At 40.4% G+C, this 20,127-nt stretch overlaps 1 protein-coding gene across 1 annotated transcript in view; it reads left to right on the forward strand.

The window, feature by feature from the left end:
- LOC117437966 (pro-neuregulin-1, membrane-bound isoform-like) overlaps positions 1-18,417 on the forward strand; it is a 69,744-nt gene extending 51,327 nt beyond the window's left edge. The window contains exon 6 of the mRNA XM_034073095.1: positions 18,308-18,417. Within this exon, the coding sequence (XP_033928986.1) occupies positions 18,308-18,417 (110 nt within the window). The remainder of the gene's footprint in view (positions 1-18,307) is intronic.
- Positions 18,418-20,127: the final 1,710 nt, after the last annotated feature.

Below are 20,127 nucleotides of genomic sequence, written 5' to 3' on the forward strand. Positions count from 1 at the left end.
TCCTCTGCCCTTTCATGTGTACATGTACCTACACTCCTCAGAATCCAGACTGTTTTGACAGTGTGGGCCTCAATTCTTAAGGAGAAAGGAAAGAGTGTGATGTATTCCTAGTTTCATATACAGTGCTAGTGATCCCACTGGAGGGTCAGTAATCCAAGGGAGGAGGAAGGAAATTCAGGCTTTTGTGTCCTGTTTCATAGCATAAGACTTTGTGGCACTGATTGCTAATGATGCCCCTGTCAGGTAGAAATGTTTCTCACCTTCTCTCTCTCACCCCAGACCTAGGATTATTACATATATATTTATTTTGTACTGTGTACTATTGAAACCTAAGTTACAACTGAAATTTTCCTTGTTGATGGAGCTCTCTGTAATGCAGAATGCTGAATCAAATGCTGAATCAAATGAATAAACCAACAGCAACTGGAGTCCTGAGTGCTCTCACTACTAAAGACTGCAGAGGCCTTTCTTAAGCACCTTAGAAGAATTTGGGGCTGTAAAAGATTTTTCCTCCTCTTGTTTCCAGGACTGCAGTGCTCTGAAACAAGTGCTTGTAACCTTATGACTTTTTTCTGCTCAGGAGTTGCAGTGGCAAAAATTAAATCGGAGACTTCACCTTGGTGCCTTGGTTTTACAAGTTCAGTCAACTATGTATTCAAGAATAGAGAATGAAAATGTGGTGTTTTTTTTACTCTTCTCGGACTTGTTAAAGGAATCTTGGCTTCCCACCCTCATAAGAAAAAATCACATACATTCTTAAGAAAAGTGGTCCCAAAATTTGTGTTCTCATTTGTAAGTTACAACATAACTGAAAAGAAATTCAAAAGCAATCAGGTTTCCTAGATTAAAGTCATCAGTGCTGCACACAGTGGAGGTATCTGCAGTGTCCTGGGTTCATCTGTAACAGTTTTTTTTCTTCTTATTAGCTGGTGCAGTGCTGGGTTTTCAGCTTTAGTCTGGGAACACTGATGATAACTCACTGATGTTTTCAATTGTTGCTGAACAGTGCTTGCCCTGATCAAGGACTTCTCAGTCTCTTATTCTCTGCCAGTCGAGGAAGGACACGGGAAGCCGGGAGGAATTAGAGACTGGCCACCTGACCCAAACTAGCCAAAGAGGTATTCCATACCACAACACGTCATGCTCAGTATATAAACTGAGGGCAGTTACCCAGAAGGCCCAGATCACTGCTCAAGTCAGGCTGGGTACCAGACGGTGGGTGACGAGCAATGGCATTGTGTGTCACTGGGGTTCATTGCTTTCTTTTCCTTTTTTAGCTTCATATTCTGTTCCCTTGTTATTTCCCTTATCATTATTATTATTATTGGTGGTAGCAGCAGTGGTTTTATGTTATACCTTAGTCACTGGACTGTTCTTATCTCAACCCATGGGAGTTACATTCTTTCGATTCTCCTCCCCATCCCTCTGGGAGCTGGGGCGAGGGAAGAAGGGGAAGAGTGATGTAGCTTCTGAGTGGTTCTGAGTTACCAGCTGGCCTTAAATTATGACATGCAGAAACATTTGTATGGTGCAAGAGGGAAATGAGAGAATGTGGCGGGATACAGCCTGTTTACAATGACCACAGCTTCTGTTGCATACGAACCATCTCCAGCAGAGAACAGGTGTGCAGACTAGTAGTGATGTTGTACTTCAGCTTCCTGTCTCTATTGACAGCAACAGTTTGGAAACCCATGCTCTGGGGGCTAAACTGCATCAAAAGTTGAACGCTTGTAGAAAATGAAGGAGTAGAAAATGCCCACTGCCTGTGGAAGTGTGTTTCAAACTCCATCAAAGACAGAAACATTTGCTTAGTTTCACCTTACAGCATTACTTTCATGTCCTTATTTATGCTGCCCACTAAGGGCTGCTCACTAAAATGTCTTGTGAAGCAAAAAGGCAGGGCATATGATGTGCTCAATATTTCAGACCTGATTGTCTTACACTGTGGTTGTCAGTTCAGATTCTTCTGCTTGCACAAGAAGATGAGCTAGAAACTGTGGTACTGAATATGCTTGGAGCATATTCTCTGCACCATGCATACTCCCGTACACTATCTAGCAGGCTGAGATGATGCCCAGCTGGAGGCAAGAGTATGGATGAAGACCAGGTAGAAAGCTGACCCCAGCTTGCTTATTGCTTCTTTTTCAGAAGAGTACTGAACAGGTTTGGTTAGCTTTTGGCTGGAGGGAAAGACCCAGTTGGTCATCTGTCCTATAGATGACTGTAATCTAATTTCCCGCAGACTTTCATGCTGGCCTGTAATACCTGCACAGATATTTAAGAAAGAAAGACTATTTGGAAAAGAAATGTGTCAGGTTAGACTGCTCATTTCTTCTCTCTGGAATTAGCAACTTGCAAGAACCAAGCCTGGCAGAGAGAGGCACCTGCCTAACGCTTCATCTGCTTGTGGTGCAGTAACAGATTACAAACTGCATACTAAATGGAGAGCAGATACGCCACATAGAAATGAGATATGCAAAGACTTTTTGCCTGTCACATTTTCTCAAGTACAATACTGAGATGTTTTGATAAAAATGTTCCATACTGAGACAGTAAAATCAGCTGTGACACAGTGTAATGGCCATTGGTTTATGGAATATTTTTAACAGGAAAATTTTTGCATATATGAGGCAAACAGCCTGGCCAGTACATCATCTGTATCCTAAAATCTTAACAAGAAAGTTTCCTTCATCTCCTAAAGTGAAACTAGTCCTTCTCCCCTGTATTTATTTATGTAGTACCCAACAGTAGTTCACTTTCAAAAACTACAGATTTTGTCTAAGTATCATAAAAACCTTAATTGGTGTGCATGGAAGACAGAAAGTTTGGGTCCCAAATAATATAGGTTTTATGTGGCTATTTCTTCTGCCTTCAGGATACTTATCCAAACCTCTAAAAAACTGCTATTTCAAGCAATTGTTTCAAGGGTTGTCTAGATTGGCAAGAAGTTCTTGGACCACTTAAGTTGTCTGATGTCTAGAATTTTTGGAATTTTGGATGTTTGGATAAAATTCAAATAATGTTTGGAATTTTAGTTAGATGTCTTTATCTTTTTAAATGTTACTGCTCTTGTAGAGGTACCTACAGGAGTGTGCTTGTCTTTCATGTTTAGCCCAAACATGTGGAATCAAGAAAATGCAGATAAAGAGTGAAACTCCACTGTAAACTACAGTTCTTTTAAGAGACAGTGTTATTTGGTGACCAGATATCTTGCAGGATAGCATAATATAGTACATACAGAGTTTCTGCTTTAATTTAGTTTCCTCTGTTTTGTTTGCTTTATTTTATTCTGAGTTTGACAGATACTAGTTTCTAATATTCCCTTTACAATGGACAGACAAAAAAGATGGACAATGCTGCAGCACAGTGTAAGGATCAGAAAAAATACAGGGAATACTGCCTAACATTTGAACACGTGTTTAACTTCCTTCATCCCCAAAAGGCTCCACAGTTTTGCCAGAAAACCTAAATACACTGGTAGCATCTCAGTAACTTCTGGAATGCAGCTATCTTCGGATGAAAGATTAAAATTGTTTTAGGAGAGTCTAGTAACAGAGGAGAGTCACTTGGGGCAGGTTGGGAAGAGGAGAGTACTGTAACCAATTGAAAAAGCTGAAGGAATTCACATGTTGAAGGCAATTACTCAGGTTGCAGATATGCTAGCACAGCTGGATTCCCAACTCCTGCTCTTGTAATAAGTCAGTCTGACATCTTCAACTGTCACCATCTAACTCATCTGTTCCATAGACTGAGAGGCTGCTTCTGTCAGACAGCGCTATACCTGATGCCTTAGTGGGACAGTGGGTCAGAGGAAAACACTTCACCATTTGACGCATTTTGCTTAATTATTTCATTTGTTTTATTATTCTGAATAATCATCTCTGGAGAAAAGTATTTGCTTTGTTCTAAGAGCACAGTGAGTGACCAAGGGCAGGGTTGGATAACTAGTTCTTGTTTAATACAAAATGAGTTTGACCCTCCTGGTTAGTAAAGTTTTACTGACAGTAGAGATGAAGACAAGTGAAGATCCCCTGTTAAAACCTAGCACAGTGTGTTAGTTTTTGTTGTTTCTTTCTCCATTGTAACTCTAATCACAGTAAGCAATGCAGTGGTAATCTCAGTACCCTACTATTTGATCTGGCATGACAAAACCTGTTTTTTGTGTTTAAATTTAACAGAGATGACAAACTTATGTACATATAAGAATAAATCTATAATGCTAGCAATTGCCCCAGCATTTGTATATGATAAGGCAATAGTGGTTTATGTATAAATATGCACTCATACATAGATTTAGAAAGTATCTACATGTAAGTCTGAAGGCAGTAGTTTGGATCTGTTTATGTCAGGATGCGTTTCCTAAGGTCACGGATTACACCGTGAAAGCAGTACCAGCAGTCTACTCTGCTGCCATACAAGTCACAAATGTTTCTGTTGTTTGTAATATTTCTGAAATAATTTCACAGACACCAATCCCACTGCCTTTTAAAAAACTCATTGTGTCCTCACTGATGAAGTGGGGGACACCCTCACAACAGGGTAGCTGACCAAAAGTCATATTGTTAATTGCTGCCTTAGATAAGTCTAAGACATGGGATGCTGCAGACTTCATCTCTAGGTTTCCTCTGGGTATGTCAGGAACTCTGCTTCTGAGACCCTGTTAGTCATATAGAAATTTGGCTTCAAGACACTGCTGGTAAGGCCTGGATTCTTCGAGGGTCTTCCAGAGGATCTAATCAAGGCAAAACCTCTTCTATCAGAGCATTAGTTTATGCCTTTCTGACTTCTTCTCCCCAGTATGCTGAAGTAACATGTACTAAATGCCCACCTGAGACATCATCTTTTTGGTTTGCCAGCATAACCTATGCTATATGGGAGGACATGAGCTCCTGTAGCACAGGGATGTGCTGATGATCTGGCCTTGGTGTTTTGGTTGTTGTTGTCTTCCATGGGGAGAAGTCTCTGGTACTGTCAATGTGACAAAAACAGCTCAAGGACTCGTGTTCCCTGCTGCCTATGCTCTTTCCAGATAGAAATTATGAACGTACTTTGTAGTATTGAATCAGCCTTCTGGAAATCTTCTCTTTTCCATGTAATTTGTGAGGCACCAGGGTAGTTCCTACTGAATAAAGGTACATGACAGGCAGTGACACTACTTGGGCAAAGAACTGTGAACAGCATGGAATACATGACCTTTACAGAAGCACACATCTATTTCAGGCACTCTGGCAAATCAAAATATGTCATTAACCATGCTGAAATTAAGAATGGCAGCACTTTATACAAAAACATAAAGGAACCAAAGAGCTCAGAGCAAGTGGGAAAAAAGAATGGTACAACAGACAAAATTTATAAATATGAGCATGGGTACAGAATAATATTTGTTTCTTAATGCAAGGGAATTCCCAGCTTATTCCTTATAGCCCAGAAATTCTGTCTCCTCATCTTCTACCTGTTGTCCCAAGACCAACTTATCCCCAAACAGATTTTGCCCTTAGGCTCCATGCTAACATCTGCTGTGTAAACAGTCTCACAATGCAAGATCCTTTGAGTTCCTCTGAGGCCTCTTCCTTGTTTCTGGGGGAGGGGGGGTGGTTCTGCTGTTTAAGCTTTGGTAGGAAAGATCCAACAAAGAGGAAAGTCCTAATGGGAATTTGAGTTTCCGAATGTGAATTACCCCAGCATGCCTAGAGGTTTTCTGAGCTCTCTTTGACACAGAGGCACACACAGCTAGCTTTCTTAGATGATGTGTTCTGGGCTTTCTATTCCAGGAGGAGGTCTTAGGCTGCATTGGCTGTAAATAGAGATACTCTGTGGAATCGGAGGGCCCTGGTCCATGAAGAGTTGTTTCAAGTTCATGGTCTGGCAGTAGAAGTCTGTGACAAAGCACAAACACAAAATGAATGAAAATCAACGAAGTTGAGACTGAGTTCAATGCTTTATTTTCATGCTGAGCTTCCAATTCAAGCAGCTCTGGTCAACCACAAGAGTCAGATGCTGTTTTCCAGGGAAAAGGAACAAAATTTCTCAGAGAGCAATAGGAAGCTTACTGTATTGGTTGGGAAGCAATAGGGGATGTTATCTGTCTGCTCTCCTAGGCTTTTTATATTTTTGAGCAGAAATCCAGGGAGTCCCTACTACTTAACAACTGGAAGTGTCTCAGTATTTGATTGGATCTGTTTATAAAAGATTAAAGCAGATAAAAGCTGAACAGAAAAGTACTCTGTTATCTTCAGTATAACTAATAAAGTGCATGGCTTTGAATAAGTTTCCATTAGTTTAAGAATAAGCCCTTGATAAATAACTTTTATACTACTTAAAAAATGCAAACTGCATAACAGAAGTTATATTTCAAAAGTCCTTAGCAGAGCACTGTATACATAAAGGTGATCTTTTCTTAAATGCATGGCTTTGAAAAGCCACCACTGTGTCTCCTCGTTAGCTTCTCCAAAAACACAGTGGCATGCTATGGCTGAGACTCAGTTTAGACTATGACAGTTCCAACCAAGTAAATTAAAAGCAATACTCTGCCTTTGTTCCTATGCTAACAGTACTGTAACAGTGCAGTGGGAGCCAAGCTAAACCCTCAGGAAGAAAATACCACTGCTTCCTTCATGTTCACATCTCCTCTAAATCACCTTTTGGTAACCTCTCTTAATTGAATACAAAGTGGGAAAGTTATATCTCCCGTGACTTTCATTATCAAAATGTTCTTGCAGGTTCCTAATGGTTTCTGGTTTTCTTGACATTTTACCCCTCTACAGAGAGGAGAAGGAATCGGTGTAGTCACTGCAGCAATTAAAGAGCAGCTTTTTACAGTCTGAAGTTCCTTTTAGGTGTGCGTCTTCCCAAATATTCAGCAGTAGTCAGCAAGTCCGTAATTTTGAGTTGACATCTTCAATAGCAAGAAAATGCATGGCAAGAACACCCTGTTCTGGCTTTTATTTTAAAATTAAGCTATGCCCTGCAGTGATTGTCCTTTATGAATCATGTCTGATGGATGTTAGTGTTTTCTTTCAGTGAATATATACATACATAAAGGCTCTTACATTTCTTCACAATATTTTCTTCTCCAGACAGCCCACTCTTCATGCTAGTCATTTCAACTTTGCTATGGATGTAGAGAGCTCATAGGACTTACAAGCAGTTTTATTTATCACAGTATCCAGCTGTCAGAGATCTTCTGGCAAAATAATTCCCAGTTTTCCCATCTACACAAATCTGCTTTTTGCACAGGAGAAAACTTTTCACAGCCCTCCGATTTCCAAACTGCATCAATCTTGTTGCAAGCTAAAATAGCATGGGGCATTTCTAATTTATGACGGATGATCATGAAGGGAAAACCTAGGGTGGTAAGTGGAGTGAAGCTGAGGAGTGAGCTGGAATGCTAAAGCAGTGTTTACCCGTTTCATCATGAATATTCTTTCTTGTGTCATTCTGGCTCATGTCAACTACTGCTTTTCAAGACACCTAAGCACAGTACAAAGAATAAAGTGTATCAAGACCTTTCCCAAGGAGGCAGTACAGGTTCTACCCTACCAGTCTGACTCCTGTCACCCTAAGCAAGTCCTTCTATATCTCAACAGACACTGCAACCCCCAAACATTTCCAGGTGCATTTATATCATACCAGAGAAAATTAATCATAAAACCATATTAAAGCCATAAAAACACTGCCTGGGTGAGGTAAGACACAACCTTCCCAGAATTTAGGCACTGGGAACTGGAAAAAGCATACAGGTAAATTATTTTTAATGAAGGGCAAAGTCACAGTTAAATGGTCTGTGAGATGGATACAGTCTAGCTATTACACTTGTCCTTGGACTGACAGCATGATCACTTTGCTGCTGAGCAGTGTAGGTACATTTGAGCTGTCAGGCCGGCTATCTCACCCAAACCTTCCCTATCATGATGTACGTGGGGGACACAGATGGCATTACACCTCAGCCTTCCTGAGTTTAGCAACCACGGTTGAGATGACACAATACATACTACAATCTCAAGCCAACAGTGGAGACAACTGTTTTTCCAGCCCTGAGCATTTGGCTTTTTTGTTTGTTCATCTGTTTCTGTTCTGTTTATTCAGCACAAAAAAAGCTTCTTGTTCGAGAGCTATATATGTTCAGAACTGATGTTGAGTCAGGAAGGATTTGACTGGACACAGCTCTGCAGCCTGAAGTGTTTACAAACACCATGTGCCACTGAGCTTATCATAAAATTTAACATTTATACACACGGTCGTAATAGCCCTTCAGAAGTGAATTCAGTCATTACTTTCCTGAGGTTTATAAAGTGGAATCTGAACTTTATTACTGATATTTTTCTGGTAATATTCACAATGACCTCAAATATGCTTCTTAATAACACAGTCAAGCATCTGACAGGTAGATGGGCTCTCCAGAATTTCTGCAGGTTTGCTAAGGAGTATTATTGCAATGGTTGTTTTATAAAAGCAAAAGATAAGCCAGACCCCAGTGAAAAAATATGAGGGCATTTTTTCAATAATGTCTATTTTGCAGGCAGATACCTAGCTGTGAAAGCCACGGAGGTAGCCGTACATTGTAGAATGCTACCCGTAGATCTACTGCTGCCAATTGTGGCACAAATTGTCAGTGGCAGAATTTTATCTAGTCTTCTCAAATTGGAAGTGAGCTAACCACATGCAATGCTTTCATCTGTTTAAAATGTCTGTGTTTTTAGTCAGAGTAACTGAGAATGTTCTCTCAGTTGTAGCTAAAATTCTGCTGTATGCTTTTAAGCACTGGTGCCCAGTGCTGTGAGGCTTTAGTTCAACAGTTTAGTTATTGTTCTGAGAGAAAGGTAGGTTTAAATGTCTGGTACTTCAGCCTGATTAAATGTCCTCCCCACTCCCCCCCCCCCGCCCCCTTCTGCTTTTTTTCCATTCTATGAAAGTCCAAAACTAGCACTTATTGTTTTGAATTTCTTAGTATTTTATGTTATTTAAAGCAATGAAAACATGGGGTGATTCCTCTGACTCCACAGGACACATAGTGAAATAGTATTGTAGTCTAATCTTTCACTGTACTTCTTATACTTTTAGTACAACTTTTATTATTTCCCTGGAACAGCTCTTTCCTTCCATTTCCCACTGGGGAAATCTTTGGCTTAAAACAAGCTTCAGGCTATGCATAGTTCTTGAATATTTTAATGATCTACACAAAACCCATTAATGGCCACAATGGCAACTGATACTTGACAGACAGTAGGATAACAGTTGTCTCAGAGTCTGCGAGAGGCCAGAAGAATCATAAACACTAATTTTGCAGGAAGGATGATGAATTGCCTTCAGCAGCAATGCAGCTCATTCAAATGCATGTCCGTCTGTCATGACACAGAACTTGTGTTTCAATTCTCTTGTGTAATCAAGCTCTGTATCAGGTGCTGTCCCTGGTTTCTAAGAAAGCTACATCTGCAGAGTAGAAGCTTATAACTCCTCTAAGTATTTATCATTTTGGTGGAAGGAGGAAGTTAAGATGTGTCCAGGGAAGGAATGCTGTGAGTATGGATTCTGTATCTTTTTTGGTAGACTAGTAGTCAAGCCAATATAGCTGTGATCCCAAAGGGCGGCAGATCAATCCCAAGTTTCATGGGAGGTAACACACATCTGAAATGCTCTTCACGTGTGTTCAGCCAGCATATTTGGGCTGGGCATCAGTGAAACACATTCTTGGAGCCAGGAAAGAGGAAATTAGACATGGTTTCGGGACTGTTTGCCCTAATTGGTCTAGTTGCATGTTTCTGTCAGATTCAGAGGATTGTTGGTGTCTTCCCACAGTGTCTGTACCCTGCACCAAGTGTATAAGTGACCTCTCATGCTGGCAGCAATGCCATAAGTGAATTACAATCTAGAGGACAGGAGCTAAATGCCAGCGTGCTACTAATTCTTCCAGCCAAATGGACACCTGGAGTGCTAATGTGTTGTTGTACTTACTACTTGAGTTATGAAGAGAAAATATGCAGTAAAACTCAAGATAATTGGATGTGGATTGCATTTGCAATTATATGTTCACTGGATAATATGCATGCATCAGAGACCTAATATTCACCCCAGCAAGAGAGCACAGTTATAGGCAGGCTGAGCAAATGGAGTTTTTCAATTTAAATGTGCAAATGAATTTTATACACACATGGGCACTATTAGCAGATGGCCAGTAGGAAAGGCTGGGTACAGGGGAGGGATTCTTTCCTTTTAATTCACTATGAATCTGTTCCTCTGGATGATGTTTTATCTTGAGGAATAGCATTTATTATTTGTAAATACAAAGTATGAGATTGTCATTTACAAAAACCAGAAAACCAGCATGTATGATGTGCTGGACAGAGAGTTTTCTCTGGATGGAGAAAAAATAATGAAAAAGAGTGAGCCAAATAGAATCATAGAATCAGAATAGTTAGGGTTGGAAAGGACCTCAAGATCATCTAGTTCCAACCCCCCTGCCATGGGCAGGGACACCTCACACTAAACCGTGTCACCCAAGGCTTCATCCAACCTGGCCTTGAACACTGCCAGGGATGGAGCATTCACAACCTCCCTGGGCAACCCATTCCAGTACCTCACCATCCTAACAGTAAAGAATTTCTTCCTTATATCCAGTCTAAACCTCTGCTGCTTAAGTTTCAACCCATTACCCCTTGTCCTATCACTACAGTCCTACACTGACTGTTGTAAGATCTTCAGATCAAGATGTGGGGTGGGCAGCTGTAGTAGAATTACATTAGCTATAGTTGATGCACTAGCACAAGATTATTGAAAATTTTGAAAATTTCTTAAGGAAGAAAGAATTCTTTAAAAAGCTGTTTAAGAAGAAATGGGCATCAGCTAACTCTTTAGACTGGGGGTAAGTAAGTGGGCAATTGGTTATTGCTTGTTTTAACTTGCTGCTCTCAAGTTCTTCTGCTGTGTCCTGGTATTAAGGGGATGTGAAGTGCAGAAAGGCTTGTCTAAGCAGAAAGGAGAGCATGTGTGTATGAGCTGGCTTTTCTGCTGAGCCTTTGTCTCAACCAGATCTTACTGCTCATTTCTTAAACATAGCCATATTCTTGGCATCTCCCCTTTTATTATCACAAGAAATTGTCACTGTGACAAAGTACATTACAGCACTTACAAGAAACACTGACTAATAACTGTCCAGTGAGTCTTTAAGGAGCTCTACATACTTTTCTATCTCTGAGGGCTCTTTCTTCCTCTGCCCTAGTCATGATCATGTCTTCGCTATCAGTAGCTCTGCAGAAAACAGCAACCCCAATTGATTTCAGCACAATTTGTGTGCACAATGCCAACTGTCAAAAATTGAAATATCACCCACTCTTGAACAAGAGTCCCGGCTGTCAGCGTGTCAGACTGACCACATGTGAAGCAGTCATGCTGACCTGACAGGGAGGAAAGTGAAGCTGAGCTTCTGGAAAGCAGCATGGGCTGCAGAGCAGAATTTCTGCTGCCAGCCCATCCTCACAGATGATGGGGAGGCAGACCAATCACAGACATGCAGCAGCAGGCAGGCTGGCCAGCCCCAGAGCCCGTCAAGCCCTGTGGTCTGTCTCAGGCAGGAGGCAGCAACTGGTGCCTCAGGGACTGGTAGGGGAAGCACACAACAGACAGATGATGCCTGTGCTAAATGAGTTTTCCCTAGGCCAAGACTATGAGAGGTAACTCAACCTTTCTGACTTCTAGTTTTTCTCTCAATAGATCTGCAGGGAGACTTGTCTCTTCTATAATCTTGTTTAGTTGTTGGCTCCAGCTCCCTCCCACTCTCCCGTAGCAACCACCACCCCATTATGCTATGGATTAGGTTCCTCACCACGAGGCCACCAGCATCCCATGACTTCAGATGGAAGCTTCTCCCACCTTAGAGATCCAGAGCAGTTAGGGACAACAGATGTTAAGCCCTAAGCCATGAAGTGGAGTGTAATCTTCTCTTGGTCTGTTGCCTCTCCTCATCCCTTATCTACATTGACTAGAAACAATTACAAGCAAGCCACATAATCAAATATTGTGACTGGAGTCACATGCTGTTTTAGACACCTTGAATAGTGTCACACATGATTGATACGGGAATATAGAGCACCATAATATGTCAGTGCTTTAACTGATTATTGGCTCTGACTGTGAGCAAGGCTGAAAAGGTAGAGGAAGGTGCAAAAAATAGTTTTTATGTCAAACTGTGGACTTGTTTTGTTACTAGAAAATGTTATCCTTGCCCTCTTTTAATTCATGACTGACTTATATGCTAACACATGACGTTTACTAGGCCTTGCATGAAGAGCATTTGTTTTTGTTAGTGCAGTGGGGGAATGCATGCTCCTATTTTCCAGGCAACTGTCAAATCTGTTCTGAAAATTTCCTTAAGAACTTTGATCTGAAGAGGGCCTGAGCAAATACGTGTTTCACAATGGCAGATAAAGATTTTTTTTTCCCTGTTCCCACATGGAAGAAAGAAATGCGTCTCTTCCCCATAAAGGAAAATCTAACTATAGAAGGCTATCAAATCAAATCTGACAGGCTGGAGAGGTGTAACTTGGCCTGCTCTTTGCAGCCTGCAGAGGTCCCTGTCTTAGCTTGAGAGATAGAAGGGAACATCCTGTGTGGCAGGAGACACTCCCTGAACTACAGTGGTCATGTAAGATGGTAAATCAGGAGATCCTGGGGGTCTCATTTTTACAGCCCATGTGAAGTGCTGAGAAAGATGCGTATGCTGGTATTTTCAAGACTTCTAACTGGCCTTAAGACTGGCCACAGTTTGACCTGATAATGGTTTATTTTTCCCAAAGCAGACACAATTAATATGTATAACTCACAATTAATATGTGGGTGAACATACAAGGAAAACAATGTCTTCAGTAGGGAGCCAGCACAAGGCTTTTGTCACTGACACTCGCCTTTGCCCTGTTGTTTCTCCCACTGTGATTAGAAATTCATCAAATATGTCTGGAGAATTCGCATGCTTAGCCTGCTTTGGAAAGAGGGGATTGTCTAGCTGTAAAAGGTGATTATGCAGCAATTTCCTCCTCAGCACAGCAAGGCAATGAATCTGACTCTTCATTATAGAGGAAGGATGAGTAACAACGGTTGCATTTCCTGTTCAGTGAGAGCAACATGAGCCGTGCTGCAGGTTCCTTTGGGAATTTCCATGATCATGTCGATTTCAGACACAATGCATAATGTTACTACGAGAAAATGTAGATGTTTAAATAGGAATACTTGTGGGGAAAGGGGAAGGGATCGATTTATTAAATGATGTGTTTGAACTCAGCTAGAAAGACAGCTGTACAGAAGACAGGCTTGAAGATAGTTACAAGAGTTTTATAACACATTTATTAATTACTGACAGCAGCACGGTATGTCTGAGACGACCGTAGTTTTGTGAGAATGTGAGATATTCTCACATTCTCTCAACCCTTAGGAAAATACTTCCCTCCACTTATGAAAATATTTCACTCTGTTTTAGTTGTGTGAGAAGCTGTAGAGAAGTCTTGCAGTTATTTGTATTTGCAAAATAAATCAAGGAAAGTTGTCTCAGAAAGCATCTGCATCTCTCTCTGTTTTCATGCTCCTGCTCAGGGCAAACACTACTCAATGCTGCTGGTCAGGCATCAAACACTCCCATTCTGTTTACCAGAGTCTCTAACAGATGTGCAATCCTGCTTACATTATTCTAAATCCTTTACTGGAAGGAGGTTAAACATCTGCAAATGCAGAAGTTTATCATAGGTGCACCAATCACAAGGACACATTCTTGAATGCTCCCAAAAGACAGACAGTCCAGCAATTGGATGTTAGCAAGACACTGATGAAAGGAAAGATTTCCTGAGTGACCCCATGCACATCCCTTAGGACTAGAATGAATGTACATTGCAGTCTTGGTATCCCAGACCAAGGCTTGGCTTCTGAGGGAACTCTGACCTTTATTTGCAGGCACCCCAGAGAATGCTCACAGACACTTTAGATGCTCAAGACTAAAACTACTTCCTCAAACAAAATTGTCCACAAAGTCTTAGCAAGAAGCTTCAGTGACATTTGCCTCTCTAGCGTAGAAATGTTTCATCATTTTTTGTAAAGCTGGATACTTAACTTTAACAAGAGGAACTTGGAAGGTCACCCTAAAACAGCCTGCAGTAACAGTGTTGAAAATGTGCTCTCAAGAGAAGAAGGAAAACTCCTAAAGGGGAAAAAAATAGTGGCCATATCAGGTTATTGTAAAATAAACTCAGAAGCTGTTATTTACATCTTGGGTGAAGCCTACCACAGCAAAAAGATCTGTAAAGCAGTCCTGGTCCATCCAATACTCTCTAGGGTAAGGAATGGAAAAGAGCCTTGAGTCATGAGCAGATGCAAGTGTGTGAGGTGCCTAAGGACACATGGTTGGGTGTGTCTGTATAGAGTTAGGCCCATTTTAGATGCCTAAGCACATTTTTTTTAACTGGCTTCTTTTTTTCCCTTTTTTTTTTTCCTCATAAAGGAAATGCAGTGACTGCACATGCCTTATTAAAAGATTACTTGTTTGGCTGGTGGCCATAGAGGAATAATTCCTCTTATTGCTCAATAAATCAAGTTACTGTCATTTTAAACACTCTAGCTGAATTTCTGATCAGTACATGAAAGAATTGACTCTACCACTGCCATGTTACCGTAGCATTAAAATAACAACAAATTTGGGAAACATAAATTTGGAGCATAGGCAAAATCCTTCTAAAAATTTGCACATTCTGTAAAAAACTGTCTGCTACTTGAAAAATGCACAAGTAGAGCCGTGGACTAGTAAAGTGCCAGTAAGATATGTTCAGGAAGCAGAGTGGTGTCTTTTTGATTTGTAGCCATTTCAAATACATTTTTAAATTTTAAAATAATACTTAAAATGTTAAACACTTTTTCATTTCAGTTAACACAATGTTTCTTATTTATGTACAATAACAATCAGGTTATCCTGGGATGGAAGGGGTGTTGATTCAATTTGAAGTGGTGGGCTTCTTCCCTGAAAGGTTTTTTTGCTGCTTTAGCAATTGAAAGCCTTTCTTTCCTAATAGGATTAGTCCAAATAATTACCAAAGGATCTTTCTGTGTCATCTGAGTACAGTTCCCCACAGCAGTATTAAAAAGCCTGTCTGCTGTAGGGAAAGAGTCAATGGCTGTGGGTAGCTGAAAAGGTTGTAGTTAACTCTTGCCACTCAAACCAGAGAAAATCATCTTCAAAGGACCACAGTGATTTTTACCCTAATCCCCATTGTGCCCAATTGATGGGAAGAAGAAACAGTAGCTCCTTGTTGGCAAAATGCTACTACAGAGGGCTCACTGACAGTAGGATGAAGTGAGGGGACACAACCTGAATGATAGGTGTCATGACAGCCCTTTTGCAGCGCTTGTTCAGTAACATACAAGTGATGTGCAACAACAAAGCTTTAACATTGCATGTGCCAGATTCCATGCTACCCCTTTGGTTCTGGTTGCAGGTGAGGGTCCTCACCTCTGCCCTATTAGGAAGGAAGTCTGCTTGCATTTCTGTGGCACATCCCTGAGATCTATGAGAAACATCAATGGTGTGTGAGAGAAGCTTTTGAATTTTCAGCTTTAGGACAGCTCCTTGCTGCTCTCCACAAATTTTACATTTGAGGCACTGTATTGAAGAGTTACAAAATTTGTACAGGAAAACAAACAAAAAAAAAAAAACACGAAAAGGAATCCCTTGAGGAGGGGAAGAAAGAAAACATGACTGCACAAAGGCATTCTGCTGGGGAGCAGGTCTGAATTAATTTATGTGACTTTAATCTGTGTATCTAATCCATAACCTTGTTACTTGTTGAAGTCACACCGTATTTTTCTGGTGTTCTAAGCCTTCCTCTCAGGGGTTCTGGCTATGTGTCTGTATTTCTGTGCAGCATAATATGTTGTCCAGGATAACTGGAAAATGCAATCTGCAAGGCATTTCTTCAGCGTGTATGTGCAGATACCAACTTGACAGATACATGTCTGTAATGATAGATCATCGTTCAGGATTGCCAGGAAATGAGCATTCTGGCCTGACTTGTCTGATATTCCCTGAAATCGCAGGACACATATGGGGATCTTTTCCAGCTCACTGTGAACACTGTGCTGTTTCAATGGGGAAAGGACTTGGTAAAGACCTCTCTTCGGGGTGTTTTGTCTCTGTGCTGCTATCGGTGCCTGTTTCCTTTCTGCCTGTCCTCTGGAGACTTCCAACTTGTGTAATTGCATTTGAACATAATCACATTTATGGATCAAAGAAAATGTACAACCTTGTTGTCACAAGTTAATTGTTCCTGGAATAATTCCTACAGGTTGTCCACAGTTGCCTGTCTCTGTAATAGACGCATCATTCCTTCCAGCTTCTGTGCTTTTCCAAATAGTTGGTATTATATAGCCACTTTAGTTGTCACTCTTGAAAATTCTCATTACCTAATAAACTAGTGAGCTGACTGTTGCCAGTAGCTACAACTTACCTTTACACACTGGTAAGCTGTAAACCTGAACTTTCTGTCTGCTACAGCCACATTAACAATGCAGTATGTTTCCTGTAATTACATACATGCACAGAGACTCTTTTTCTGTGAAAGGAAGAAGGGAGGTGGAGGTGGAAGATGGTGGAAATGGCTACAACTAATTATTAATGCTGACTAGACCCCAGCTGCATAGGTTTTTAATTAGCGAATATATAACCCTTGTAATTGCTGTTGGGATAATACTAGCACTTCTTAAGCAGGCTAGTTTAGAAAGGGAGATGTATTGTCTGCTCACGTCTGCACCGTGGAGTGCTGCTAGCACTTACTCAGCAACACAGGCCAAAACTGTATCGTTTTTTATTTTTCAGTTCACTTTGTTAAATTTTAGTCATTTTGTGTCCTTCAAAACAGCATCAAAGAGTGATTTCTGGGCAGCTGAGCAGAGCTGCTTTCCTGATGAAACCATGAAGCCTAACAAAGGAAAGGAATGTAATATAAAGAATTCCATATATTACAAGTATTATTAACAAAGCCTTCAGAGAATCATTCAAATTGATCAGTGAGGCAGGAACACCATCTTTGCTTTGGAGCAAAAGGACTTCAAAATTCAAGACATTCTGCCTTTTTCTTCCTTATCTGAGATTCAGGATTCTGGAATAAGTAGAAACTATGTCATGCCCATGGGTATATGTGTCAGCCTTTTCTGTTCCAGGGAGGTCAGGCTTTGCTCTGTGGAACTTGTGTCTTCAGAATCTATTTTGTTTACATCCTTGTTTTCTCCTCTAGCATTTGCAAAATTGCTAAAATACTGTTCCTTTATTAAAAACTTTGAAAGAAGGACACAGACTTTAGTGTGAAACTAGAAACACAAAGACAATTCATTACCGTTTGGCAGCTTTTAATTTGAGTTAAGCAGCCGTTAAGCAGTATGCAGGGAATTCTTGAGCAAGACCAAGGCATCCCTCAAGTGAAAGCAGGTATTAGATCTCCACTATTGCTGTGGCTGAGCAGGAAGAAATCTTGCCCACACTGGCAAGAAGTTTGGCTCCATATCTGTAGCAGGCAATGTCTGAAGGAACAGTAGAATTTTGTGTGGTTTGGCTTCAAACTATGGCCCTGATCAGAAAGAAATGTAGGGACATGATTCACCCAGTCTGTGTGTGTACAAACCAAGGTTGCTAAATGTCTCTTTCTGCTTTTGGCAGCCTAAAAGTGCTTGTTTCCCTTACCCACCACCATGGCCACCCTTCTCACTACAGGCATAGCATACTACTGTGGTGTACCTAAGGACAACTCTATTTTATTTGACTTTTTCTGTGGATAGTTATCTGGAGGAGCTTGGCTGGGAAAACAGGACACAGGGTGACCTCAGCCCTGCTGTCTGGCCTACCCTTTCAAATACTCTTCCACAGTAAATGTGTTTATTCCTTAGACACCCTCATTATTCCTTAGACACCCTCATAAAGAAGGAAAAAGACAGTCTGTCCCCTCCACCTCCTTTTTGCAGTCCCATTGCCACTCCACAGCCTCTGTGGTGAAAAACACAGGCAGGCATAAGAAGCCCCCAGTGGACACGACCTGCAGTTTGAATGCAGGAAATGCTGCAGGAATAATGAACTCATCAAGTGAAATTATGATTGCTGTAAATGCATCTTCATACATATTCATGTATGAGTGCATAAACACTCCATCGCATACTTTTGTTGACAGTAGCATTGATTAGAAATACCTGAGTTCTGTAACAAAGGTGCCATTTACCCATTTTCCTCTGTGCTTTTATCGGCTTTAAAGACCTTTTTATTGTTATGTCACAGCCTCCTATGCTCTCTTTGTAGTTTGTCCAGTACCTTGCAGAAGGGGATGTTTCCAAAGCTGCACTACCTCTCTTGCGCCATCCAGCAGCAACGGCCCGCATTGCCCTGCACTATGCATGCTTGTATACTAAATGCAAACAAGTTATAACGAACCCATGGCGTAAGGGTCTGCTCTGTGCCTGGAGCAGCACAGAATCTGCGCTGTTTGCTCTAAACTGCACCAATGGAATGACATCACAGCAGAAAGATTTCTTAAAGATTTCGGAGTTTCCTGTTTGCTATTTTCCTCTCTTGCTCTTGACAACACTCAACCTGATGCAGAAACATTAAAGTCTTGTGTATAACATTTAACTACCTTATTTATATTCAAATTTTTATTTCTAAACTGTGAGAGTTTTGCTTTTATGCCAGACAATATGTAGCACAAAGAAAGCTTGGATGCAGGCATGAGAAAGATGTGACATCTGAAAACGCAGGCTGAGGTTTGCATTCAAAATATAGCTATGTAATAAAACCGTATTTGATTAGACTGCTGAAAACTCATGACTTGACATAAATTCTCCTTTGTCATGCTTATTTGAATTGTACTTACTTATTTGCTGGAAATTGACAAAGTTTTCCAGCCAATGCCAAAGGAGTGATTCATGCCTTCTATGGTTTTTTGATTGCAGTAAGAAAGAATATTAAATATTAAATGTCCTTGATGATGCTAGGATTCTGAGGCATGATATGAGAGCTGTTGCTTTTGTTATCATTGGAATTTTTGCACTTATAAATACTGTGTTGCCTATCTGTTTTAAACAGCAAACATCTAAATTCTGCTAACCTAAGCATAATCAGGCTACGTATAGATATGATCAGAGCTGAACCAACTAGTGTAATTTTATTAATAACCTTATTTAGGATAAGGTAGATTAAACACATTATTTTGAAGTATTTGCATAAATTTGCTAAGAAAACTAGCTCTTGAGCTGAAAACATAACATTTTCTGCAGCTTACAATTCTGAATGTGTAGATTTACTGTAAGACATACTTTACAAATCTAGTCCAGTCGTATGTCAATGTCCTATTATTTATACCCATTTATTTAATGGTACAGAAATTCTTCCACGTACTAGGATCACTCTATGTTTTTGACTTCTTTCCTTTTGTTTTTTAAATAACAAAACTATGGAATATACATATGCTAGAGAGTTACTCTCTGAAAAAGTCGATGTGTAATTGAAATTTTGAAAATGGCACGTTAAGGTGAAATAGCATTTCATGTTTCAAGTGTTAAACAGCAACAGTTGGGAATCTATGGAGGTGCAAAAATAGTTCTGTTTTTACCAAATAAACTAAAATAAAAGTGTAGTAAGTAGAGTCGATATTTTTAGAATAATGGGTACCTTGAAGGGATCTTCTAGGAGCATCTGACTAAGTTAAGCCTAGATTCAGGAAGGGCTTTGAGTCATGGTTTCACTATGCAAAGCATTTGGTGAGAAGATGAGGTCAAGGAACTTCCGTCCCCTGAAGCATGGTCCTGTTCCCATTCTGCCAGCATATACATGTTTATGGGGCCAGGCTGGGAATGAGTTGATAAACTTACCTATTTAAAAAAAAAAAAAAAATAAAAAAAAAATCTTACAATAAATTCTTTTTAAGTCAAAAATCAGTTCTGTGATCCAATTGAGAGCCTGGCCACATGAACAATGTTCCTGTTTTTGAATTAGTGTAGGTGACTGAGGGACCAAAATGAAGGAGAGAGCGGGGAAAGGATGATACAGCTGCCAAACTGTTTATCATGAAACCACAGTACTACACTCCAGAATACCTTTTCAGTTCTGAATTAGGCTCTGAT

This window comes from Melopsittacus undulatus, chromosome Z (assembly GCF_012275295.1).
Source record: "Melopsittacus undulatus isolate bMelUnd1 chromosome Z, bMelUnd1.mat.Z, whole genome shotgun sequence".
Lineage (NCBI taxonomy): Eukaryota > Metazoa > Chordata > Aves > Psittaciformes > Psittaculidae > Melopsittacus > Melopsittacus undulatus.